The 26173-nt window shown below is 44.0% G+C and overlaps 1 protein-coding gene across 1 annotated transcript in view; it reads left to right on the top strand.

The window, feature by feature from the left end:
• Nucleotides 1-26173, top strand: part of HHLA2 (HHLA2 member of B7 family) — a 148475-nt gene that overhangs the window by 97551 nt on the left and 24751 nt on the right. The window contains 1 exon segment of the mRNA XM_065913563.1: nucleotides 5687-5762. Coding sequence (XP_065769635.1) covers nucleotides 5721-5762 — 42 coding nt within the window. The 5' untranslated portion in view covers nucleotides 5687-5720.

The following is a 26173-nucleotide window of genomic DNA, read 5'->3' as shown; positions in this document are numbered from 1 at the left end:
CCTATTGCTACTCTATTTGCGTGGGAGAAGTGGATCAATTCATGGATGTCTTTTTAAAATGAAAACCACATTTCTCCCCTTCGTGGTTATGAAAATTTGACCCATCTTTTGAACAAATTGAGCAACAATTTAAAATTCTTGGTTATACGTTGCAGATTTAAATTAAGATTTCAAAATGCAGTTGTTAATTTGAAAATAATGACCTCATCAAATGGTAAGCTTGTTTTGGCTTCACATTTGATTTATAGGTTGGTAAGAAAAGAACTTTATTAAAAAAACAAGTTATATTCATAATAAAAGCATATAGATGAAAATTAGCCTCTTTCTTCCATAAACTTCCCCAGAGTCTATTTTCCCCTCTTAGAGGCAATAGGGCATATTAAATTTACTATTTATGTCTTGAAAACTGATCAGTGTGAATATAATCAAGTATATACTGTGAATATAATCATGTATATAGTATGTGAGCTTTTTTATGCTAACAAGATCATAATGTGTATGCTGTTCTATGCCTTATTTTAACTGTGTATTTCTGAAGATTATACCATATCAGCACATTTAGATCTCTTATACTTTAATAATTTTTTGTAGGAATAGAATAAATACTGAGAAGTACACAAACACACATATAGTTAAGTGAATCAGCAGAGAACAAACATCCATCAGGGAACCACCCCCTTTCTAGCCAAGCAGTCAGACTTTCCTAACCCTTCATGTTCCCTCCAAGTCACTACCATCTCTCTCCCTCAAAGGAAGCCTCTTCCAAACTTTTATGATATCCTTCTCTTTCCTTTAGTTTTAGTACCTAAGTATAAAGCCTTAAACCTTATAGTTTAGTTTTGCGTGTTTAGAATTTTTTGCCTGGGTTAGAAGATCTGGCAATTTAAATCATGCAAACTTAGCAATGATTTAAAATTCTTGATTCTGCAGGAATTGTTTTGTGTCTGGCATACGTAGTGCTTTGTGTTTGTCCCATTTATTTTATTTTGTTTTTATTTTTTCCCCTCTAAGAACTTCTTTTTTCCGGCTTTCTCAAAAATTTATTCCTCCTTTTTTTCTTTACTACCTTGAAAGTTACACAGTCTGGTAACCAGTAAACTGGTTAACCATAAAATTATGACATACATTTTTGTTTCTCTCTCTCTCTTTTTTTTTTTTTTGGTTCTTAAATTTTATTTTATTTTATTTTCATTTATTTTTATTAGTTGGAGGCTAATTACTTTACAATATTGTAGTGGTTTTTGTCATACATTGACATGAATCAGCCATGGAGTTACATGTATTCCCCATCCCGATCCCCCCTCCCACCTCCCTCTCTACCCGACCCTCTGGGTCTTCCCGGTGCACCAACCCCAAGCACTTGTCTCATGCATCCAACCTGGGCTGGTGATCTGTTTCACCCTTGATAGTATACATGTTTCAATGCTGTTCTCTGGAAACATCCCACCCTCACCTTCTCCCACAAAGTCCAAAAGTCTGTTCTGTACTTCTGTGTCTCTTTTTCTGTTTTGCATATAGGGCCATCATTACCATCTTTCTAAATTCCATATATATGTGTTAGTATGCTGTAATGTTCTTTATCTTTCTGGCTTACTTCACTCTGTATAATGGGCTCCAGATTCATCCATCTCATTAGAACTGATTCAAATGAATTCTTTTTAACGGCTGAGTAATATTCCATGGTGTATATGTACCACAGCTTCCTTATCCATTCGTCTGCTGACGGGCATCTAGGTTGCTTCCATGTCCTGGCTATTATAAACAGTGCTGCGATGAACATTGGGGTGCACGTGTCTCTTTCAGATCTGGTTTCCTCAGTGTGTATGCCCAAAAGTGGTATTACTGGGTCACATGGCAGTTCTATTTCCAGTTTTTTAAGAAATCTCCACACTGTTCTCCATAGCAGCTGTACTAGTTTGCATTCTCACTAACAGTGTAAGAGGGTTCCCTTTTCTCCACACCCTCTCCAGCATTTATTGCTTGTAGACTTTTGGATAGCAGCCATCCTGACTGGCGTGTAATGGTACCTCATTGTGGTTTTGATTTGCATTTCTCTGATAATGAGTGATGTTGAGCATCTTTTCATGTGTTTGTTAGCCATCTGTATGTCTTCTTTGGAGAAATGTCTGTTTAGTTCTTTGGCCCATTTTTTGATTGGGTCATTTGTTTTTCTGGAATTGAGCTGCAGGAGTGGCTTTATATTTTTGAGATTAACCCTTTGTCTGTTGCTTCGTTTGCTATTATTTTCTCCCAATCTGAGGGTTGTATTTTCACCCTGCTTAGAGTTTCCTTTGTTGTGCAAAAGTTTTTAAGTTTCACTAGGTCCCGTTTGTTTATTTTTGCTTTTATTTCCAATATTCTGGGAGGTGGGTCATAGAGATCCTGCTGTGATTTATGTCGGAGAATGTTTTACCTATGTTCGCCTCTAGGAGTTTTATAGTTTCTGGTCTTACATTTAGATCTTTAATCCATTTTGAGTTTATTTTTGCGTATGGTGTTAGAAAGTGTTCTAGTTTCATTCTTTTACAGGTGGTTGACAAGTTTTCCCAGCACCACTTGTTAAAGAGGTTGTCTTTTTTCCATTGTATATCCTTGCCTCGTTTATTGAAGATAAGCTGTCCATAGGTATGTGGATTTATCTCTGGGCTTTCTATTCTGTTCCATTGATCTATATTTCTCTCTTTGTGCCAGTACCATACTGTCTTGATGACTGTGGCTTTATAGTATAGTCTGAAGTCAGGCAGGTTGATTCCTCTAGTTCCATTCTTCTTTCTCAAGATTACTTTGGCTATTTGAGTTTTTTTTGTATTTCCATACAAATTGTGAAGTTATTTGTTCTAGTTCTGTGAAAAATACCGTTGGTAGCTTGATAGGGATTGCATTGAATCTATAGATTGCTTTGGGTAGAATAGCCATTTTGACAATATTGATTCTTCCAATCCATGAACACGGTATGTTTCTCCATCTATTTGAGTCCTCTTTGATTTCTTTCATCAATGTTTTATAGTTTTCTATGTATAGGTCTTTTGTTTCTTTAGGTAGATATACTCCTAAGTATTTTATTCTTTTTGTTGCAATGGTGAATGGTATTGTTTCCTTAATTTCTCTTTCTATTTTCTCATTGTTAGTGTATAGGAATGCAAGGGATTTCTGTGTGTTAATTTAATATCCTGCAACTTTACTATATTCATTGATTAGCTCTAGTAATTTTCCGGTAGAGTCTTGCGTGCGGTTCCAGTTGTCGGGTACTCCACAAAAGCGCAGACTCGGTTGCGCCTGCGTTTTGTGCCTTTCCCGGCCCGAGCAGCTCAGGCAGCCAGGAGCTTGATGGGCGCACTCTCTCCGGGTGCAACGCACCTTCTCCCCTCCGCGGCCCCAGCCCTGGTCCCTGCCCGCGCCGGTCGGTTGGGTGCGTGCGCCCTGTGTTTAGCCACGACCCTCCCGGTGGATGTCGACCATTCAGAATCTCAGGAGGTCTTTGGTTAGAAACTGGAGGCCTGTTTGCAGTCTGGTAGGGGATGCCGTCTCTGGGGCCAAGTTTGCCCCTTTCCCTCCCCCTGCCTCCTGCCTCCGGCGGGCATGGGCCCGTCCGCCGCCGGCTAGCTCTTCTCTGGGCTTGCTCAGACCCTTTGTTCTGCGAACGGCCTGCAGTGTGGTCGGGCCGGTTGATTCTCTCTCTCTCTTGCTGTCCCACAGTTTAAGTTGCTGTCTCACGTCAGCTCCCTCCGATGGCCCTCAGGGCTCTCAGGCCCGGTCCTTACCCTAGGCAATGCCGCCCGCTCCTCTCCGTTCCGCCCCCACTTGCTGGTGGCGGATGCAGGCATCTGGGGTACTTTCCTGCTGGGAGTTGCTTTTAGGCACGTAATCTGTGAGTTTTATTTATTTTTCCTCCCAGTTAGGTTGCCCTCCGAGATTCGAAAACTTCCCCCAGACCCACCGGTGAGAGGGTTTCCTGGTGTTTGGAAACTTCCTCTATTACGACTCCCTTCCCGGGACGGGTCTCCGTCCCTAGCTCTTTTGTCTCTCTTTTTATCTTTTATCTTTTGTCCTACCTCCTTTCGAAGACGATGGGCTGCTTTTCTGGGTGCCTGATGTCCTCTGCTAGCGGTCAGAAGGTGCTTTGTGGAGTTTGCTCAGCGTTCAATTGTTCTTTCGATGAATTTGTAGGGGAGAAAGTGGTCTCCCCGTCCTATTCCTCTGCCATCTTGGCTCCTCCCCCACATTTTTGTTTTTCCAATCCTTAGATTCATTGGTATTTACCTTCTTCATCAGAAATGCAAGAACCTGAGGCTCTTTTTAGATATATCAACATTTAATCCCCTCTGATTAGCCCCTCCCTCTTGGGGCTTCCCTCATAGCTCAGTTGGTAAATTATGGCCTGCAGTGCAGTTGACCTGGCTTGAATTCCTGGGTCAGGGAGATCCCCTGGAGAAGGAAATGGCAACCCACTCCAGTATTCTTGCCTGGAGAATCCCATAGACAGAGGAGCCTGACAGGGATTGCAAGAGTCAGACACGACTTAGGGATTAAACCACCACCAACCTAAACTTTTAAACCATTATTATTATGTCTTTTAGTTCTGCTTATATTTTGAACACTATCATCATTGTCTTTATCATCATTATCAGCTTAGTTGTTTAAATTCATGTTTTCATTGCTCTTCATTCCATTCTAAATCTGGGTCTCCTGGAACTATTTCCCTTCTGCTGCAAAGCATGTCTTTAGTATCTCTTAGTACAGATCTACTGGCTACAAATTCTGATTTGTGTGTCTTAAAGTTATTTATTTCACTCTTATTGAAATATTATTTTGCTAAACTTCTAATTCTAGGTTGGGAGTTTTTTCTTTTAATATTTTGAACACATTATTTTGTATTTTCTGGTTTTTATTAACTCTATTAAAAGTTAGCTCTCTGCCTAATTGTTGTTCCTTTGAAAGCAGTCTGCCTTTGTTTATGTCCAGCTGCTTTAAAACTTTTTCTTTGGTTCTTAAAATTTCACAGTTGGGTGCCGGGTGTTTTTCTCTTTATTCTGTTTAGAATTGTTTAGGCTTCTAAGTCTGTATATTAATGTCTTTCATTTTTTGGAAAAATTTTATCCATTATCTCTTCAAATAATTCTTCTTGCCTGTTCTTTTTTCCTCCCTAGAATTCCACTTATATGGTACCTTCTCACTCTATCTTCAGTTTCTTCCTTTCTAATCTCACTCTTTCATTTCTCTTTGCTTCATTTGGGATAGTTCTTTCAAGCTAATCAGTATCCAGGCTACTAATTCCTTTTGGCTATCTAAACGGGTGCTAAATCAATTTATTAAATTGTCTCTAATTTTGATTATTATTTTCCAGTTCTTGTAATTTCTGTTTATGGTTTTCAACCCTCTACCAGTATTCTCTATCTTGTCCTATCTCCTTAATCTAAGTAAGTATGGTTACTTTAACAGCTCTAAAAATTCCAACCTTTAAGTACTTGTGAGTTCTGTTTGCTGTTTATTATCTTGTCTCTGAGTGCCTAGTTACTTTTTTTGTGCGCCAGAAACTGTATTTGCAAAAATGTTGTAGAAATGATTTTCAGCTTGGGCTAATATCTTCCAGAAAAGAAGATTTGTGGTGTGTGTGTGTATGTTTTTTTTTTTAGTCATATGGGGATACCAGTACTCTGAAATAACCTTAATCTGATTTCATCCACAGCATGTAGAAGAGTACAAATGCTACACAAGATGTGATGGTGACACTTCTTTTGAATAATGCTGAAGTATCTTCTGTGGTAAGTTGGGAGATAAACAGTCAGATTTTAGTATTATCTCTGCTGGCTATTTGTTTAATACTTAACTCTGTACCAGGCAGTATTATAAATGCTTTTGAATATCATTAAATAGTTCTTATAAAAATGATTCCAGGATGGATATTACCATTATCCCTATGTTATAGACATAAAATTGGACAAAGAGGAGTTGGGTAATTTGGCCAGTGATACATGGCTTTAAATGGAAAACCTGAGCTCTGAATCCAAGTAACCTAATTCTAGAGTCCCTGATCCTAACCAATGTGATAGAAAACTTTCTTTAGGGGAAAAACTGCCCGGTATTGTTAGTACCAATTTCTCTGAGCTCCTTTTACTCAGTTCCTGGATGCTGAATGTATTGACCCAAATGGCAACCACTGTTAACAGAATTACTTAAGTTTTTCTAAGGGCAGGTTTTATGAATGGTCACTAGGCTAAATTGAAGAAATTGATTGGGTATGAAATAATGCTGTTGATGTGAATTTAGAGCCGATACTACTCTATTATTCTAGGAAATGACAAAATTAGGAATTATGTGGGGAAGGGCAGTTAGGACCGGGCCTCTCAACTTTGTTTAATGATTATAAATTTCAATTTAAAATGCATCACCTGTTATTTTGGCAGCAGTGCTGGTGTCTAGAAGAAAATCCCAATAGGCTTGTTATGTGGGTGAGGGGGCGCACTAAGGAGGTCTCATTCCACGTGAGCTCCCTGCTGCGGTTCAGAGCTGGGAGGAAGCGGAATGAACTGTGGGTTAACTGTGTGGCCTCTGTAGACCCCTTTGCAGTGAGACTAGATGGAGAAACTGCCGCTCAGAACTCAGAATCTGCTCGATTCATGCGTGGGATTTGTTTATTGTGTTTCTTTTCACAATGACTGCTCAGCCTGCTTCAGCATGAACAGTTGGCTTGGTACCCAGAGAGTGCTTGATTAGCTAAGTTAGGAAGCAAGATGCCATACACTATAGAGGAAATTTATCCTGGATAAATGTAGATCATTTAGTCAGATTGCTAGACTCTCAGCATGCTCTGGCTTCCCTGGGAGAAAATGCCATAAGAACTTTCTTAGAAACACAAGAAAACAGAACTTATGTTCAAGGAACCTGAAGAGCCTGAGCTAACATCCAGGGCCAGCCAATATGACCTTCGAGGGAAAGATACAATAAGAAAATAACCACAGCGACACAGGAAGCTAACCCTACAGAGGGCTTTGGAATCAGAACTCCTCCTAGTTGCAAGTGACAGAAACCAGATTTCAGCCTAATTATAGCCATCAAGAGATGGGGAAGAGGAACAAATTATGGTCTTTGGGCTGACTGCATTGCATATCAGTATAAATTTTTGCTTATTTATTTGATGGACAGAGGACCAAAATATTTTCAGTAGGACTAAATGTACTTTGGAAGGCTCTGAACTTAAAGCTGGGAGAAAGAATTCACAGGCTCATAATACTGAGGATAATAGGCATGGGACTAAATTAAAGCTGACTGGATCCAGAGGCTGAAAAGATACCACTGCTGCCCTTGCACCACCCACCCTACCTTTGCTCTCTGCTCCTCTCTTTTTGGGCTTATTAACTCCTGCTGCATATGTGCTTTTCCTGTGTTATTAGAGAAGAGGAACACAGGTGTGTTTCTCCCTCTAGATTAGTCAGGCCTGGGGCAAGTGTTGCATCGGCTACCTACTGATGCATAACAAATAATCCCCCAACTCAGCAGCTTAAAACAACAAACATTTATCATCTCGCACAGTTTCTGAGAGTGAAAAATCTGGAAGCAGCTTGAAAGTGAAAATCACTTAGTCATGTCCGACTCTTTTGTGACCCCATGGACTATAGTCCATAGAACTCTCCAGGCCAGAATACTGGAGTGGGTAGCTCTCCTTTCTCCAGGGGATCTTCCCAACCCAGGGATCAAACCCTGGTCTCCTGCATTGCAGGCAGATTCTTTACCAGCGGAGCCACAAGGGAAGCCCAGAAGTGGCTTAGCTGGATGTTTCTGGCTCCAGATCTCCCAGTTAAGATGTAAAATGTTGGCCAGGGCTGCAGTCATCTGAAGAAGCTGGAGAAACTGCTTCCAGGCTCATTCCTGTGGTTGCTGGTTGGGAGAGTCATTTACTTGTCACATGAAATGACTTACTTGTCTCCACAGAGGTTTCTCATACATCGTGACAGTTGGCTTCCCCTAGGGTGAACAATCAAGGAGCAGGAGAAACCAAACTGGAGGCACAGCTCTTCTATAACCCGGTTAGGAACATATAATTTCTGCAGGATTCTATTGGTTAGACAGACCTGTGCTGGTCCAACGTGGGATATGAAAGTCTGATCACTGAGGGCCATTCAAAGGCCAGCTCTCACAGGGGTCAAACTCTCCGATGGCCCCAGGATTTTTGCTTGCTGGTATACACACTCTGTGTGATTTCCTGTGAACGTGGACTGCGTCTGTGAACGTGATTTTGTAGTCACAGCCTTGATGAGAATACACTCCCTGACAAAGTTGATTTTTTTTGATTTTGCGGTAACCAAGAGACAGAATTCTGAGTGGGCCTGACCCTAAGCAGTGAATCCTTTAGCAGAGACTCAGGAATGTAGCGTCCTGCTGGCCCTGAAGCCGCAGATCTGTGGTGGAGAGGAGCGGGTGCCAGGGGATGGTGGGGGGTCCTCAGCACTGCAGCTGCAAAGAACCAGATTCCACGGACAGTCAGTGATCTTGGAAAGTGACCACAGGCCTCACATGAGATAGCAGCCCTGGCTGCCAACCTTGATTGCAGCCGGGTGACACCCTGAGCACAAAATTCCCTTAAGTTATTGTGATTGTGGTTAATACAAGCGTGTTGTTCTAAGCTATTAGATGTGCGACATTCGTTATGCAGCCTGGGACCTAATACAGACGCCTCTCTGTGAAAGGCAAGGGCCAGATGGGTGGCACCTCCCTCCAGCTCTCCTCATATTGTGAATTGGGAAGAAGATCCCCAAGGAGGGGAAGATGCTATCAGTGAAATGACACAGTGGCAAGGACTGCTAGCAGAAGAAATGAGCTCTCAGAGTTTATCAGAATATTTCAAGCCTGGAGACCCTAGTTGTTGGAAGGATATCCTTCAAACAGTATCCTCCACTAACATCAAAAACATTGTTCTCAAATGTGATTTCTGTGCAACCTGAGGTGGAACTCTCTGGAGTGTTTGTGAAAATGTTTGCCCTCACTCCAGATACAGTGAATCAATCTCTGGAATGGGTAGGGGGGAGGCGTCTAGCTTCAGGTTATGCATTATTTTTACTTATCATTTCACAGAGTTTTTTTAATTGGGAAGATTTTTGAAATCGGAAAACAGAAACGAATCATGGTAAAATCCTGACTTGTATTATAAATTTCATAGGAGAACTTCCTATAACACGAAATATCAATCCAGCATTTAAAATCATCTGAAAATAAGGTAACTTTATATACTGTATTTTATTTCTCCATATTATTATTCTAATCTTCCCTTGATTGGACATTTAGATTGTTTCCACTTCTTCACTGTAACAGAAAGTTCTGTCCATATGTCTGTTATATCTATGATTATTATCAGTTCAGTCACTCAGTCATGTCTGACTCTTTGTAACCCCATGGACTGCAGTATGCCAGACTTACCTATCCAGCATCAACTCCCAGAGCTTGCTCAAACTCATGTCCATTGAGTCCATGATGCCATCCAACAATCTCATCCCCTGTCATCCCCTTCTCCTGCCTTCAGTCTTTCCTAATCTTCAATCTTCAATGGAAAAGAGCATCAGGGTCTTTTCCAATGAGGCAGTTCTTGGCATCAGTGGTCAAAGATTGGAGTTTAAGCTTCAGCATCAGTCCTTCCAATGAATATTCAGGACTGATTTCCCTTAGGATTGACTGGTTTGATCTCATTGCAGTCCAAGGGACTCTCAAGAGTCTTCTCCAACACCGCAGTTCAAAAGAATCAGTTCTTTGGCACTCAGCTTTCTTTATAGTCCAACTCTCACACCCATACATGACTACTGGAAAAACTATAGCTTTGACTAGACAAACCTTTGTCAGTAATGTCTCTACTTTTTGATATGCTGTCTAGGTTTGTCATAGCTTTTCTTCCAAGGAGCAAGCATCTTTTAATTTCATGGCTGCAGTTACCATCTGCAGTGATTTTGGAGCCCCTCAAAATAAAGTCTGTCACTGTTTCCATTGTTTCCCCATCTATTTGCCATGAAGTGATGGGGCCAGATGTCATGATCTTAGTTTTTGAATGTTGAGTTTTTAAGCCATCTTTTTCACTCTCCTCTTTCAGTTTCATCAAGAGGCTGTTTAATTCCTCTTTGCTTTCTGCCATAAGTGTGGTGTCATTTGCATATATGAAGTTATTGATATTTCTTCTGGCAATCTTGATTCCAGCTTATGCTTCATCCAGTCCAGCATTTTACATGAGGTACTCTGCATATAACTTAAATAAGCAGGGTGACAATATACAGCCTTGATGTACTCCTTTTCCTATTTGGAACCAGTCTGTTGTTCCATGTCTGGTTCTAACTGTTGCTTCTTGACCTGCATACAGATTTCTCAGGAGTCAGGTCAGGTGGTCTGGTATTCCCATCTCTTTCAGAATTTTCCACAGTTTGCTATGATCCACACAGTCAAAGGCTTTAGTGTAGTCAATGAAGCAGAAGTAGATGTTTTTCTGGAACTCTCTTGCTTTTTCTATGATCCAGTTGTTGCTGGCAGTTTGATCTGTGGTTCCTCTGCCTTTTCTAAATGCAGCTTTAACATCTGGAAGTTTTCAGTTCATGTACTGTTGAAGCCTGGCTGGAGTATTTTGAGCATCACCGATTATTGTAATGGAATCCTGGTGGGGCTCTGGGGCAGGGCTTACAGTGGGTGCCCACTAGGATGTGCGCTCAGCTCACATCCACCCCCTTGGGGGCTCCGGCTGTGTCATCGTTCTCTGTCCTTGTGCCGTATCCTTCTGACCCGGGAGTAGGACACCTGGATTCAGCAGAGCACCCAAATGACTTGGAAACCTGACAGAGGTGGAAAGGTGGGGCTCACCTCAAGTAGGGACCTGGGGCAGTGACCTCAGGCTTCTGCAGCTGGGTTTTGACGTCCCACTGCTCCTAGTCCTGTCCGTCCTGAAGCTGGTTTGTGCAGCCCTTGCCTGAATCATGTGAGCAACTTTAGCTCCTTCCCTTCAAAACCATGCTTTGCTTGTTATCCTGGGTTCCTTTCTGTTGCTGCCAAAAACAAACCCCCGACTGATCCTGATGGTGGGTTGCATACAACAGACCTAGAGAAAGGTAGTATTTGGAATTAGCCGTGGGCCTTTACTGGGATGAGAGGCAGGGAAGCTCCTTTCTATGATGTGGGACAGAAGTGTGAAACCTCATGATAAGAGGTTGCCAAATGTCTCACTAACCTCTCCCCCTCAGGCAACCGGGTGTCTCCTTGGGGGCACTGCTGAGTGTCTGGGTAGCTGTTGCCAAAATTAAGATAGTGGAGGCTGATGAGGCACGCTGACTGCTCAAATTATGTTGCTGGCTCTGGTCCAAGATCAGAGTCATTAGGTGGACGTGATGCGATTCAAATGTAGGCAGTCTCACTCCCTGGCCTTAGTTCTTACCACATTTATATGTGTGTGTGCGCCCCTGCCAAAGCAGCCAAGTTGTTTTCATATGAGAAGAAGCTAATGCCAGCTGCCCCCACGGTACAGTTGCCAAAATTGACAAAGAGAAACATAAGACTCCCAGTTCAATCTAAATTCCAGATCATCAATAAATGACTAGTTTTAATATGAATGAGGCTTCCCAGGTGGCGCTAGTGGTAAAGAATCCGCCTGCCAGTGCAGGAGAGGTTGGAGACACAAGTCTGATCCTGGGTTAGTAAGTTCCCCTGGAGGAAAAAACGCAACCCACTGCAGCATCTTGCCTAGAGAATCCCGTGGACAGCAGAGCCTGGTGGGCTACAGTCCATGGGGTCACAGAGTCGGATATGACTGAGCAGCTAAGCATGAGTGTGAGGATGTCCCGAATATTGCCTCAGACATGCTTGTACTGAAATATTATTAGCTGTTCATGTAAATTCAGGTTTCACTGGGTGTCCTATATTTTATCTGGCAACCCTACATGGTCCAACACCTTATCTCTCTTTTCACCATTGTTCTCTGAGTAACACAAAGTAATTTAAATTCAGCACATACATGCCTTAGAGGATACAGTGAAGAAAACATTTTCAGAGGAAATTTAAGAAATTCAGATCTGCTGAAATCATTGCAGCGGTCCTCACCAGGTAGTCTGTATTCAATGAGCTAGCCTACGTAGCCAGCTTTAATTTCAAGTTTGATGGCCTGTTGAGTGCAAACCATTGCCGAGTACTGTCCTACAGTAGGTAACATTGATTGCTTTCCTCTTTATCATTCTCGGGTTTTCTTTGCTGTCAAAGTCTACAAAAACTAAAAAGAAAAAAAAATTAGATTGAATACGTATGTGTCTGGCCTACCTACCTCTCATTTTGTTCTGCGGTTGGAGCTCAGAAAAATCTTCTTTCCTAAAAAACAGATTGCTGAGCCAGGCTGCAGAGTCCTTTAAAAATGCACATTGGCAACTGTTTTTGCAGGCCCAGACTGCGGAGAAGATGCAATGAAAATGAGATCCCTAAACTCAGCAGAGTTAAGAATCACTTGCTGAAGGCAAGTGTTTGCAGCCCAGGTGGGTGTGGTCAGAGATCCAAAGGCAGTGCAGTAATCAGGGCTCAGGAAATATCAGACAAGCAGAAATCTTCGGCTCAAATCAAACGTGGAATTTTTAGGAATTAAATTGATGATCCAGCCCTTATAGTCTGGTTTTTGTTTTTTGGAGTTTTTTGTTTGTTTTTTACTTTTTTTTTTTAATTTTTGTTTAATTTTTTTTTTTTTTTTAATTCAATTGTTATCAATGTTGGCAATGACTAAACTAGGGAGCTAGATGAGAATAGAGTGTGACTGTCTACACGCACGGGCTTCCCTGGGGGCTCAGCGGTAAATAATCTGCCTGTCAACGCAGGAGACACAGTTTCAATTCCTGGGTCGGGAAGATTCCCCGGAGAAGGAAATGGCAACCCATTCCAGTATTCTTGCCTGGGAAGCCCCATGGACAGAGGAGCCTGGCGGGCTACAATACAGTCCATGGGGTCACAGAGTTGGATACAACTTAGCGACTAAACAACAACAATCCACATGCACATCTTTCAAGCCTTTGAAAATATCTCAGGATGTGATATTGCTTTTGATCATCTGTTTTGAAGATCCAGGGTATGCAGATGGTTACCATTTGGCTTTCCTACTCTAGGTGGCCTTTACAAGTAAGAGGTCAAAGAGCGGATATTCGGAGTCCAAAAGTTGTCAAGGATAGACATTTCTGGTCTATACTCAGAGGAAAATGTGATAATTATAGACACCCCAGGGGCTAGTGTGAGTGAACTGATCTGATCCACAGACAGTCTTTCTGGGAAAATAGCATCCATTTCAAGTAGTTACAACAGAGAGTATTTAATCCCAGAAACCAGGTGATAGAAAAGTAGGGAAATCAGAAGAGAGTGAGGAACTTAGGAGACAGGAGGACGCTACCTCTATGATGAAAGGAATTGATGCTATGGGATCCCAAGAATGAGGTCACCTTGTGGAAGCTGGAACCTTGGCAGGTCTGCCTGATGGGAGCATGACCTATGCAAATGATGGAGCTGGTGCCAGAAAAGCTGCCCAGCGCATCACTCTTTGCTCAGGTGGTGATTCTCATTTGCTGTTCACACGTTTACTGGCAGGCCAGCCTCTACTCATTCCTGTGTTTCTGTAGCTAGGAATTCTTCTGTGGAGGCTTCTGGGTTCAATAGACACTGGCAAATCCAGGCAGAGAGCTAGAGGGAGATACCAACCAGCACTCCTAAGAGGATTTTTCAAAGCGAGGCATCCTTGCCCAGGTTCTAATCTGTGCAGGTGGTGAGTCCCAGGCCCAGCACGATTCACTGTGGAAGGATGGTTCTGCTTCTCCTCAGTCCCCACTCTTCAAAGATTAGCTACCACTCTCTTGGAGAAATGTATGTTCTCTCATCTATCTGCATCTTGAGCAAACCTGTCTTCTGGCAATTCCTCCTTGTCTCACCCCTGCCCCCTCGAATCTTTCTCTAGACCCTAGCCCTTCCATGGATGCACCGCCACCCCCGCCTTCCCTCCTTTCCCAGGCCTACAGACACACCGAACAACAGTCCTTGCCCCCATTGTTCTCTTCACTTATGATCCTAGTTCCCATCTACCGTTACCTTCCAAGTTGTTTCTGGAACTGTATCTATTCCCTGCCCTTCTCTCTGCATGCTGACTGCAGTTCTGTGAACCAGACTTCTCCCCCTAAACAGGTGCTGCACCCAGGAGTAGTAATAGATTTGACAAAGCCAATGCTCATTAAAATCAGTGCTTCTCAGCTCTCTGTAGTTACAGGAACAGTAAAGTTTTGTTTCTAATCTGTCATGGACAAATTCATTGGGAAGATGTAATAAAAATGAATTTCTAGAAAAATGAAATTCGAAAGAACATAAAATGCAAGCCTCGATTTTTTTATTATTACATACAATAGGCATAAAGATTTTGATACCAATTTGACAGAGTAATTTTAAATACTTATTCTGTATTCCTATACTTCTGGTGTTACGAACCGGTAATAAACAGTTCGCTGACTGGCACCAGCCTGCAGAACCCCCTACTTTTGAGTAGCTCTGCTTTAGATGATATTCCCCTTCAAATTCTGTTTCAGTCTATGGTCCAAAAGAAATGCTTTACTACCAGCAGCACACACTGCACAGAGCATGGATAGAAGAGAAGACGTTTTAGTCTAGGTCACAGCACAGGCTGTGGTCACTCTTTCTGCCACTTATCCCTAAGCCAGAGCTGACACTCACGCCTTCCTTTTTTGCTGTTTCTCATTCTGTGATTTTCCCTTGGGCCCATCCCTCTGCTGTTTCCCCAGCAGGGTAGCCCGAACCTCGATTCTTGATCTGTTTCAGTTCTCGGTGCTCTTCCCGATAGATAGTCCCCCATTAACCTCACCCACAGCATATCAAAAAAAGGAAGGACTCCACTAAGTTCCTATGATATTCCTCCTAGTTATATAGCAGTAATTGCAAATCATCTTATTAGTCATGGTTGATTGGCCCAGCCAAGACAGTATCCTACTTTTCTGCCATTTTTTCCCTTGGCATGAAGAGCTCAAATGACCAGTTTTAGCTTCCAATTCAGAAGAACCAAACTATCTCCCATGGTAAAAAAACATTCTTCCCTTAAGTGTTAAAAGAAAGGATGAATGGGCATTAAAGGGACAGTGAGTTTAAACTGTGAGAGTGGGATAATCAGCGGTCACTTTTAAACACATCAATCCCCCTCACTCTGGTTCTTAGAGCCACATCTTGTAACTATGAGGAGACAGTGCCTTATTTAGCACACGGCTCGGAGCCTAACCAGTACTCTGCCAAGCAGCTATGTGAAGTAACTTCCAGGGTGGAAGAAGATGCCCTGTGAGATTGCCGAGCTAGGTTCTTAGAGACCACTCCACCGTGTTAAAAGGTTCACGACTTCAGTGATAGGGAACATAAAATGGGGAGTTACATTTGAATTAGTCCCTGGCCTTGGTTTCTGATCGAGGGACTCCCTTCACAGCCAATTTAGGTGGGATAAGAAAATAGCACATGGGGCGTTCCCTAAGTCCTCAGTGGCAATCTGCAGCGGCAGTCAGCTGTCGCATAGCCTGGTTCGCTTTGATGCAGGAAGGGAACAGAGAGAAAGAACCTCTGTCCCTGAAGCCACGGCTGCCTGATTCGGGTTCCAGGGGAGTGCTCACCAGAAAGCGTTCACCACAGAAGAGGCTCTCGGTTACATGGATAAGTAACAATGGAATCAGGTTAGCTCGGCCTCTTTTTTCATGCTTGCTCAGTAGACTCCTGATCAGTCTCACACTCTGGATCCATTCCTAATGTTCTGTATTCTCATCCTTTCCGCAGTTTTCCAATCAGCCTTCTTCCATCGCCTTGACCAACAAGTCCGAAAAGTGGTACAGAGCCTGGCTTAGAGCCTCGTCTTCGTTCAGCCACAGCTACGTCAGGCACTACTCAATGTCCACTGAACTGGAGATTTCCCCGACTCCCTCGTCCTCCAGGCTCACCTGTCAGATGCTCTAAACCCACAGAGCCCGCTCACAGGGGACAGCAGCTCTCCTCCTGCAAAACCAGCCTTGGTGTGTGTGCATCCTTGGTCGCCTCAGTGGTGATTGATTCTTTGCGATCCTCTGGACCGTAGCCCGCCAGGCTCCTCTGTCCACGGGATTCTCTAGGCAAGAATACTGGAGTGGGTTGCCCTGCTCTGCTCCAGGGGATCTTCCCAACTCAGGGATCAAGCGAACCCACATCTCTTATGTCTCCTGCATTGGCAGGCGGGCTCTTTATTGCTAGCGCCACCTGGGAAGCCAGTCATCCTTGGTACTCAGCAGCTTGTTAAGGGAACCCCCTTTGAGGCCGTAAGCTCCGGCTGAGAATGAAACAGCAGTGTGGTAGGCTGTGTGGGCAGGTAAACAATCTGCGTGTGCAGTTTGTTCTTTCAGAGCTTGATGGAATGCTGGGAGGTGCACTCAGCCTTGTTTTTTCATTGTGGTAGATACTGGATCTCTGATCTGTAGCGTTTAAAACTCAAGTGTCTTCTTCAGAAACTCTGTGTTATCTGATCCTCCTAGACACAATTGCTGAAAGAAATATCTCTTGCTAAAGGAAGCAAAGCCTTTCTTCAAAACCTAGGAGCTTTTATTGCAATTCTCTTACTAGGAACTGCCACAGGCATCATTTAATATCCAGATCTGTCTCAGTCATCGCATTACCTGGTCAGCTTGGTCCGTGAGGGACCAATATACTCATGTGCCCAGATGAGTCAGACGCATGTACTCTGCATTTGAAAAGTCAAAAGACCAACTTACAGCTTCTATATTGTCCCCTCTTTACTCTTAACTCTACAAATTTAACAATAAACTTATGACGTGGAAGTACATATAATTATGTCATGTGTCCAATGTATTCTTTCTATAAATATTCATGTCCTTGTTGTATCGTACACTGTGAAGTTACTTTACTGTTTTATAATCTTATTTTTAAAGGTTGCTTGAAAACAAGTATCTACTCCTTTCATTTGAAAGAAATAAGGAGAAACAGGAATCCTAGAGAGTAAAATAGCCAGGCAAACTCTTCCTAGTTGTATAACAGAAAACTTCCATTATTTGCAAGATAAAGCTTCAGTTGAGAATCAGTATTTTCCTTTTAATGTTGACACTAAAAAGAAACAGGAATTTTAAGGTTAATGGGGTTCTACTACTAGAAATCTATTCCTATAAAAGAAAAAACAAGGCACATTAAACTTACTACAAAGTTCCAATGGCTCATAACTAATGTTTGTTTTAAGTTCAAGATTAAAAGTGGTTTTGTTACCATTCGCAAGAAAATGCATATGTCTAACTTTACTCTGTTAAGTGAGACATAACGCAGATTCTTTGAGTATTTTGTTGTGGTGGGAGAACAGACTTCTTTCTTTAGACAAAAATGGAGCCTGCTTCCTGTGTCAGCAGCTCTTCATCAGGTTAAAAAAAAAGCTGTTTTTATTTTGTGTCACTTTGGAATGTTCAGAGACATTTGAAGACCTAACTAACAGCAACTTAAACTTAATTAATAGGAAATCTAAAGATACAAAATCCATAACAGGCAAGTATAGGGACTTGAAAATACCGTTTCAAACCCAGATTCTTCCCATCCTCCTGCTCTGTTATTCTTACTTTGTTGACTTTTTAGTCCTCCTGTGTGTTTCCTCACATTTGCAGGGTGGCTCCTGGAGCTCCAGGCATCACATCAATGCTCAGAAAATAGAGAAAGGAGGGGTTTTCTATGAAGTTCTGCTCTTGCATCTATCCCTGTTACAAGGATTCCATAGAAATTATCCCAACAGACTCTTGTTTATGCTCCATTGTCCAAAAAAGTATCAATATTTGTTTTTGCAGCTTGATTTTAGTAGTTAATTTTGGATACAAAGAAGTTCAGGAGGCTGGCCACCCTTTAGTGTTCTTCTGTTAGTCTCAGAGCGAGGAGGAGGAAAAGGTGGACATGCAATCATATGATTGGAGTGCAGTGCTCAAGACTGAGGTAAACATGGTTAGCTGTCGGACTGCGGTTTGCAAGGAAGTTGGGAAGTTCTGGCTGGCTGACATAGGCCCGCTCTTCAGAGTGGTCGCCCCTCGTTTCTCCGTTTCCAAATACAGAGGACTCCTAACCCAGGCTGAGTTGTGGTGGTCACCTCATTTATCTTTTCTGAGCCCTTTCTCAGCTCTCCTTTTAGCTGGAAGTGGCCGCATCCTGCGCAGGGCTGGGCAGAGAAGGGCTTCAGTGGGCAAGAAAGAGAAACGGGACTCGTGGCTGGCACAGTGTCCCGTCCACTTTATCCACCTCACACTGCTTGCTTCTAAATTGCCTTCTGTCACATCTACTTGTTTGATGCTTACAAGCCGGCTTCTTTTATTCATCTTCTAAAACACAAATCTCACGTCCTCACTGCCTCTCCATTCCCTTAGGAAGGATTGCAGTGGTCGCGACTGGGCCCTTGCGGACCTTTCCAGCAGCTCGTCTTCTGTGGCCTGTCTGGTTGCTGTGCCCCCTTGCAATTGCGTCTTTCTTCTGTTGTCTGCCGAGAATGTCTTCCCTCTTCCACTCCCCTATCCTCCTCCTCACAGGCCGCTTTCTCCTTGTCTTTCAAAACTGATGCTTCAAGAATCTTTTCTGAACACACTGCTCCCTCCTAAGCGCCAGTATTTTCCCTCTGTCCTTCCATTGCACCTGGGCGGGGGATTCCCTCATGCTGCCTGCATCTGTGTATTTGGATTTATTTATTTATATAATCCATCTATTTTTTGGGACCAGACTTAAGCTTTTGCGATTAGGGACTGTCTGACTTAAGGTCCTGTGATATGTAGGAGAGATGTTCAAATCGTGTGTTTTAATGGCAAAAAAAGAGGATAGGCTTGCTGGATCACTGGGTTTCCTGACAAAGAAAGATCTAGTCCTGTTACCTAAAAGGTAAGGATAAATTTGAGGTATTTCACTTTCTCTTGTTCCTCGGAATTTTAGCGTTTCTGACTTTAATCTAGAAATGGTCTGTGAGGAAAAGATAGGGCTGAAGCAATAGAGCTTTACAAACAAAAGTTGTTCGGCAGGACTGACTCTGAGATGTACAGAGAGCTTGCGGGCACAGAGCCACCCTGATAACCACTGTACTTCGGAAATGGCCCGCGGAGCCGTGCACACAGGACTAGGCCAGCAGCCTTTTTCTTTCCTTCTGCACCAGCTAGTCGGGTGAGCTACAGCTTTACATTCTAAGGACTGAAAGCCACCCGTTCAGGTGTACCAGGCCACAAGTCCCTGCCAGGAGGCAGCACATTGGAAATCATCCCTTACCAGAAAATCAGTCTTGCCCAATTAGGTCATGTGGACCCCTGCTTCGACCCGAGCCTGGCCAGGGGTCCCTCCCTCACTCGGAAGCATTCTTTTTCCATTTAGCTTCACATAGTCAAAAAACAAAATCAAATCTGAGATTCAAGCAGCACAAGCTCTATTCAGTGGCCAGAGAATGCAGAAGCAGAAACTTTGTTCACAAATAACTTCTGGCCTGGGGGACAATTAGGGCGAGATTTTAAGGGCAGGACTAGTGAGGGGGAGGCAGGTGCATTGGTTCTCTGGGCATACGCGGGCTTCTTCCTGGAACTGGGTGCCGCCTCTCTCCAACCCTCGTACGGTCCTCTGGCATCTGGCTGGGAAGCAGGCAGCGCCGTCTCGGTGCACACAGACGCTCTTACTGTTACAGTGAGATGGTAACGAGATACAGGGGCCCCTCCATCCCACTTCCAAAGCTGAACCAGCCGACGCAAGTGACACCCTCATTCCTGCGCTGTGGACGCAGCCAGCGCATGCGGTGAAGTGTGGGTTTCTGTGGGTTCACGGGAAGGAGGAGCAGGGTGTGGTTCTCGGCGATGGTGTTAGTAACACGGGCAGCTAAGAGTCGGGTCAGGATTGGGCTTTGCCTCTTCTTCACACCAGATCCTGGGTGCTGACATTCATTACAGGTCACTCAACCCTGACACCCTGACAGGTAGATACGAAGAGGAGTTCTTTACTTCTGTGTTGGAAAGAGTGACACAGGGCCTGAGTTAGAATGCTTCATTTCGTCCTGAGGATACTGAATATGTCACCGACCACACAGTAGGATATTTAAATACGACGACCATGACCATCCTGCAGTGGGCTTCTGATAGCAGACTTCGGTGATCAACCTAAACCAACATTCGGAAGGAAGCCTTCTACTGATTCCTCCAGACTCTCTGACCTCCGGGTGCTGTCGCCGCTCCTCTGATATAAAAACATCATCTCACACTGTCTGAGGTGAGAAGCCACAGTATCATATTAGAGCTTTCATTATTTAGTTGAATTCCTTACATCTGACATCATCAACCCCAGCAGTTAGTATGGTTAAAAAGAAGTGAGATACCCAAATTGCATATTTAAAAAAAAATTTTTTTTAAGTTAAAATACACTGCTGTCCATTCATTTTCTAGATTTTTTCAGTGGAGGGCACCCAGGCCTTGCTCTGAGATGGGGCCACTGTTTGATCTTCTATATTAACTTTTTTACACAAACTAGTCAATAATTCACCATCTGATAGTTCCAGTTTTTGTTTCTTGAAAGCGGCTGGAGAACTTTGTATTCAGATTGTTAAAGAGAATCCAGCTCCTTCTAGAGCTTTACAGTTTGTTTTCAGTCTTTCTCTGTTGACTTTCCTACACCTAATCCAAACAGCTGAATTTTCTTGCCTCCTTTTTTGTGCTTTATTTAGCCTCTCCGAAGCATTCATCTTATTTAACATAGTTGTTGGAGAAACACCAAGTATGTCTTATCCTCCCATGTAATCAATTAACATAATAGTTAATTAGTTAGTTAGTTAAATAGTTAATAATAGTTAAATAGTTAATAATAGTTAGATTATTTAGCGATGGCAACATACGTTCTGAACTGCAGGAGCAGAAGTGTGCTGGCCCAGCCAGCTGGCTCCCCGAGGCATGTGATGTGTCATGGACATCTATTCAGGGTCTGTTGAAGAGGGAGAGGTGACTATTTCCAGGAAGTCCGTGGACTTAGGCCTGCGCATGTTCAAAACTCACTAGTGGAGTCTTGCTCCGTCGCTTACGATCTTTATGTGGCTGATGAGACCGCTGCTGTCCGCGTTGTTAACCCTGCTTTTTGTTTCGCCTGTTGTCCTGGGTTTGCAGTCTTCTTGCTAAAAACAGAAGACTCCACTCTATCCAGCTATGTTCTCTCTTGTGTAGAGCACAATCGAGGAGGATTTATCCTCTACACTTTTGGCAAGAAGAACCATCCCATGATAGAATTCAGCGGTCCCTGAAGGCTAGTGAGTGCCCTGGCCCCTTCGGCTAGTGCGGTTTCCCTAACACGGGCTTTGTCTAGAGCTTCACCTCTGGGAGAGCAAACCCTTTGGAGATGGGGGTTTGTGGACAAGTATTGAGGGGGTGTTTTCAAAAGAAACCCGTGAGGAAGTGTGGGAGGCAGGGTGGGACAGAAGACGCTGAGCAGGGATGGGGCTTTAGGCGGCGTCTCAGCCTTGTTCCCACGGTGGGGCTCTGGCCTGGAAGCCACCACCAGAGCACCGGGTAGGGAGGGGTGTGAGTCCCAGAGCACAGCCTCCGTCACCTACGGGCGGCCTCCGGAAAGGCTGCAGTGATGTGGGCAGGTGGTACCAACGGAGCAACGTGTGCGGGAAAACTGAACGGTCGGACGCGATCCCGGGGACCTGAGCAAAGGCCAAGTGGTCTTGTCGCTCTTGTTGTTTGTTGCTAAGTTGCGTCTGACTCTGTGTGACCCCCTGGACTGCAGGCCGCCCTGCTGCTCTGTCCATGGGATTTCCCAGGCGAGAATTACGGAGCGGATGGTTACTTCCTTCTCTGGGGAACCTTCCTGACCCACTGAACTCGTGTCTCCTACATTGGCAGACATGTTCTTTACCATGAAGCCATCAGGGAAGCTGTGCTAACATATAAAATATCAGATATTAAATATGTGGCATTTTTGAAATAGCTACTTTTATTGGGCCTGATTTATGAGCCTCCCTAGATTTTCTTGGCCTCGCCTGTTTCCTGAGCCTTCAACCGATTGGACAAAGAGAGCCCCATCCCCAATGCCACTGCCTCCAAAACATCGGCAGCCTCCCCTGGTGAGGCCAACTGCAGCACGTGCCCCACTGATGCCTCCACAGTGAGAGCTGCCCGTTACAGGGTCCAAACACGACCTAGGGAGACTCCCAGGGATGGTGGTTCCCTTCGCCCCATATTTCCATGTTCAAAGTATGAGACTGGGAGGCGTGAGGTCTGGCTTCCTGAGTGGTGCCCCAAGGGGAGCAGGAAGGGCATGGGGGTTAAAGCCCCATGGGGAAAATTTGCCTACGGAGAAAATCTATTGATGAATCTCTTTTGCTCTCTTCCTCTGGGGGATTGTCCCGAGGTGCTGTGGTTCTGCAGAGGAGGCCTGGAGAATGTCCCTTATGCGTGAGCGAGTGGCCCTGTGTCCTGTTCTAAGACTGAGGCCAGTAGGGCCTCACCGCCTAATGCCTGCTCTCCTTCCTTCCTTCTTTCACTTTTCCTTCACTCTTGCTGCTCTGAAGCTGCACCTCTCCACCTCCCTCCCAGATGTGCTGAACACACTTTTAACCTGGTTTCCAAACGAACCAAGAGCTACTCCCTACACCTACCTGCACCCCGTACTCAAAAGATGAGCTTGAAGCAAAGACAGTACATTTAGAGATCCAAAATTTCAACCCAGTATGTAAATCCTCAAGTGGAGGATTCTCACTATAAAACATCAAGGGAGATTTCTTTTGAGTAAAGAGTGGGTAATCCTAAAATTGTTCTTTTGTTCTTTTTTCTATCTAAACAAAGTCAATCCTTTTAAAAATCTAAGTGGATGCTAAGGAGAAATCTCTAGGATGCTACAGAGAGTTTTCCTTTATTATAACTTCTTTCCCAAATTGGCACAGTGCCCTGAGCGTTGTGAGAGGCACTGAATTTAAAACAATGCAGAAGAGAGTGCAGCTCCCTGGAGTCCGCTTTTCCTGGAGGAATCCATGATGCTAACTAGCATGATGCAAATCATGTGACACATTCTTGTTTATTGAACAAGACAACTGGCCTTCTGTGTGCGTCTGGTCACATCTAGGCCAACATCCTGAATGTTCCTGATGTGCGGGCTGAGAACCGGACCTGAGCACACGCACAGTTTGTGGTCACAGTGAGCGCCGGAGGCCTCGGTCAGCGCGCTGTGCCGTCCTCAGCCGTGTCTGACTCTTGGCAGCCCCGTGGACTGCAGCCCGCCAGGCTCCTCTGTCCATGGGATTCTCTGGGCAAGAATACTGGAGTGGGTTGCCATGCCCTTCTCCAGGGGAGCTTCCCAACCCAGGGATCGCACCCAGGTCTCCCACACTGCGGGCGGATTCTCTTCCATCTGAGCCACCAGGGAAGCCCTCGGTCAGTGTGGTCTGTGGCCATTAAGATGAGCACAGGCTGGCCATCCTGTCCTCTTTATTTTATGCTTGCAGAATGGCGTCAGCTTTTCTTCTGTCTTGATTACTCTCAGCATCTGGATTTCTTTTTGCCATGTTTCATTACGGAGCCTGCTTCTGTTTGCCTTCTTCCCCCACATCTGGAAATCAGCCACAGTGTACCAGAACACGGAGCCTCTAACATTTGAGCTCTTTTGTAAGGGTGCTGATTGCAACTTGGGGAGCTTCAGTTTAATCGAAGGTGGAAGATTTTGGCTGCTTTGGGGGAAGAAAGTAAATGTCTAAAAATAAAACTTAGGCATAAAAATAGGGCCAAATACTCATTAACTGCCTCACTTAGCTGAATGCTGAAATTATTTCAAAAGTGCTAAATCAAGCATTTGTGTAGAAGAGGTTGAGTATGTTTTTTATTCATAGTACTTCATCTTAGATGATAAATGGGTTATGGCAATTTGTGATTTTATCCAAAAGACATGAATTAACCAGTTCTCAAGGGCCTAATTTTCAGCTCATGCTGACCCTTGAATTGGAGCATTTGTGCTCACAAGTCTTTTGGAATGGATTTTCTGGGCTGTTATATGAGAGGCTGGAGAGGTAGGCAGGACCAGGAGCCAGAGAATCCATCCAAGGCTTGGTAGGCTAGGGTTAAGAATTTGATCTGAGTGTGGTGGGAAGTCACTGAAGTGGTTTAATTAGAAGGCTGTTGTAGACTTATTTATATTTTTAAGATATGACCTTGAAGGCTGTGTTGACAGTAGATTATAAAAAGGCAGGAGTAGAAGAGTGGTAACCATCCAGATAACTATTTGTGATATCCAGGTAAGAGATGATAGTGGCCTTGGGGTAGAAGGTGATGGTAGCGTTGAAGGGAAGTGCACAAATAATGGAGTTTTGTTTATTTCATTAACAAAAGACTGATTAATAGATTAGATTTGGGACATGAGGGAAGGGAAGGATCAAAGTTCATTTCTCAGTTTCTAGACTAAACAGCATGGAGGTTATTGAGATAAAGGCTAAAGGAGAAACGGGGTAATTTTTGTTGTTTTGTTCAGGGTGGACCAGACAACAGCTGTCAAAGGGAATGAGGCATAAACCAAAGGCTCATGTTTGTTCTGTGATGCCTATAAAGCATCTAAGTGAACAGGTCAAGTGGGCAGTTGAATGTAAGACCTTGACTCAGTAGATAAATCTAAGAATCCTTGGTGTACAAATGTCATTCAGAGCCATGAAACAGAAGGACTTGTAAGCAGCTCTTTGTAGGAAACCACACCAGCAGGAAACCCCTTGGTCCTGTCACCTTTTGCCTAACCTGGTGGTTCCTTCATAGATCAAAGGAGTAGAAATGAAGAATAAGTAACAGATGACCAGATCTCTTCCCTAGCTTCCCCTTCAGTGATCTGTGAACAAAATGTAGGAAGAAGATAGCATCTAAATAAGGGTCACAGTGCATGCAGAGGCGGATGGTGATGCCTCTGACCCCATCTCAACAATTAACTGAGATTGTTACTTCCTGTTTTCCCTTTAAAATTTTTCAGGGCCAAGCAGAATCTTCAGAGTTGGTTTTGGGGGGGATACGTGTCCGCCTTCTTCCCAAATTAATGGCTTTCTAACTAAAAGCAGGTTTCTTTGCTACCAGCACTCTCTCAGGTACTGATTTTGAAACAGTGAGCAGCTGGGTCTGTTGGGCGACAGGCTTACCCAGGGAGTGAGTACAGAGAAAGTGTGAGTCCCGAGGCTGTCCTGCACTTTCACAGAAGCAGGGCAAGCGGAGGAGGAGGTCTAGTAAAGGACTGAGGAGGAGCGGCCACGAGGAAGGACAAACTAGGAGACTGCGGTGACCTGGAAACAGAGAAGACTCCTTCATAAAAAGAGGGTAACAGCCATGCTGAGCGCTCCCGTGAGACGGAACAGGATGAGGGCAAACCGCGTCTCCTGGTGGGGCAGCACAGAGCTGCCTGGTGACACAGGCAGTTCCTGAAAACAGGAGCCTGGAGTGGATTGGGGGGGAATGTTAAGGGGAAGTGGGGCTGTTCATTGGAAGGACTGATGCTGAAGCTGAAACTCCAATACTTTGGCCACCTGATGCGAAGAGTTGACTCATTGGAAAAGACCCTGATGCTGGGAGGGATTGGGGGCAGGAGGAGAAGAGGAAGACAGAGGATGAGATGGCTGGATGGCATCACCGACTCAATGGGCATGAGTCTGAGTAAACTCCGGGAGCTTGTGATGGACAGGGAGGCCTGGCGTGCTGCGATTCATGGGGTCGCAAAGAGTCGGATACGACTGAGCGGCTGAATTGAACTGAACTGGTGTAGACAATTATTTTAAGAAGGTAACAGAGTTGAGAAGTAGGTATATAGTTAACCAAGAGTCAGTGGAGAGTATTGTTTTTTCTCATGTTCTTAAGATGGGATAAATTGGAGCATAGGATCAATCTAGTAGAGAAAAAGAATTGGATCACAGAGTAGAAAAGTGATGTAATTGCAGGGACAGATGTCTTGAAAATAAAAAGTGATGTGAAATGCAGAGCAAAAAGGAAGGGTTTGGACTTGGATAAGAGGAGGATGGGAGTCAGAAGAGTGTACGGCTGTTAATGTAAATTGATGCTAGGGGGATGAAGGAGCATCCATAGTTAATTTTAACTAATTAATGAATCAGGGCTTCCCCGGTGGCTCAACTGGTAAAGAAACTACCTGCAATGTAGGAGACCCAGTTTCAATCCTTGGGTTGGAAAGATCC

The sequence above is a fragment of the Muntiacus reevesi genome, chromosome 21 (assembly GCF_963930625.1).
Source record: "Muntiacus reevesi chromosome 21, mMunRee1.1, whole genome shotgun sequence".
Taxonomy (NCBI): Eukaryota; Metazoa; Chordata; class Mammalia; order Artiodactyla; family Cervidae; genus Muntiacus; species Muntiacus reevesi.
The sequence above is the reverse complement of the archived record's forward strand: the minus strand, read 5'-3'. Positions and strand labels throughout refer to the sequence as shown.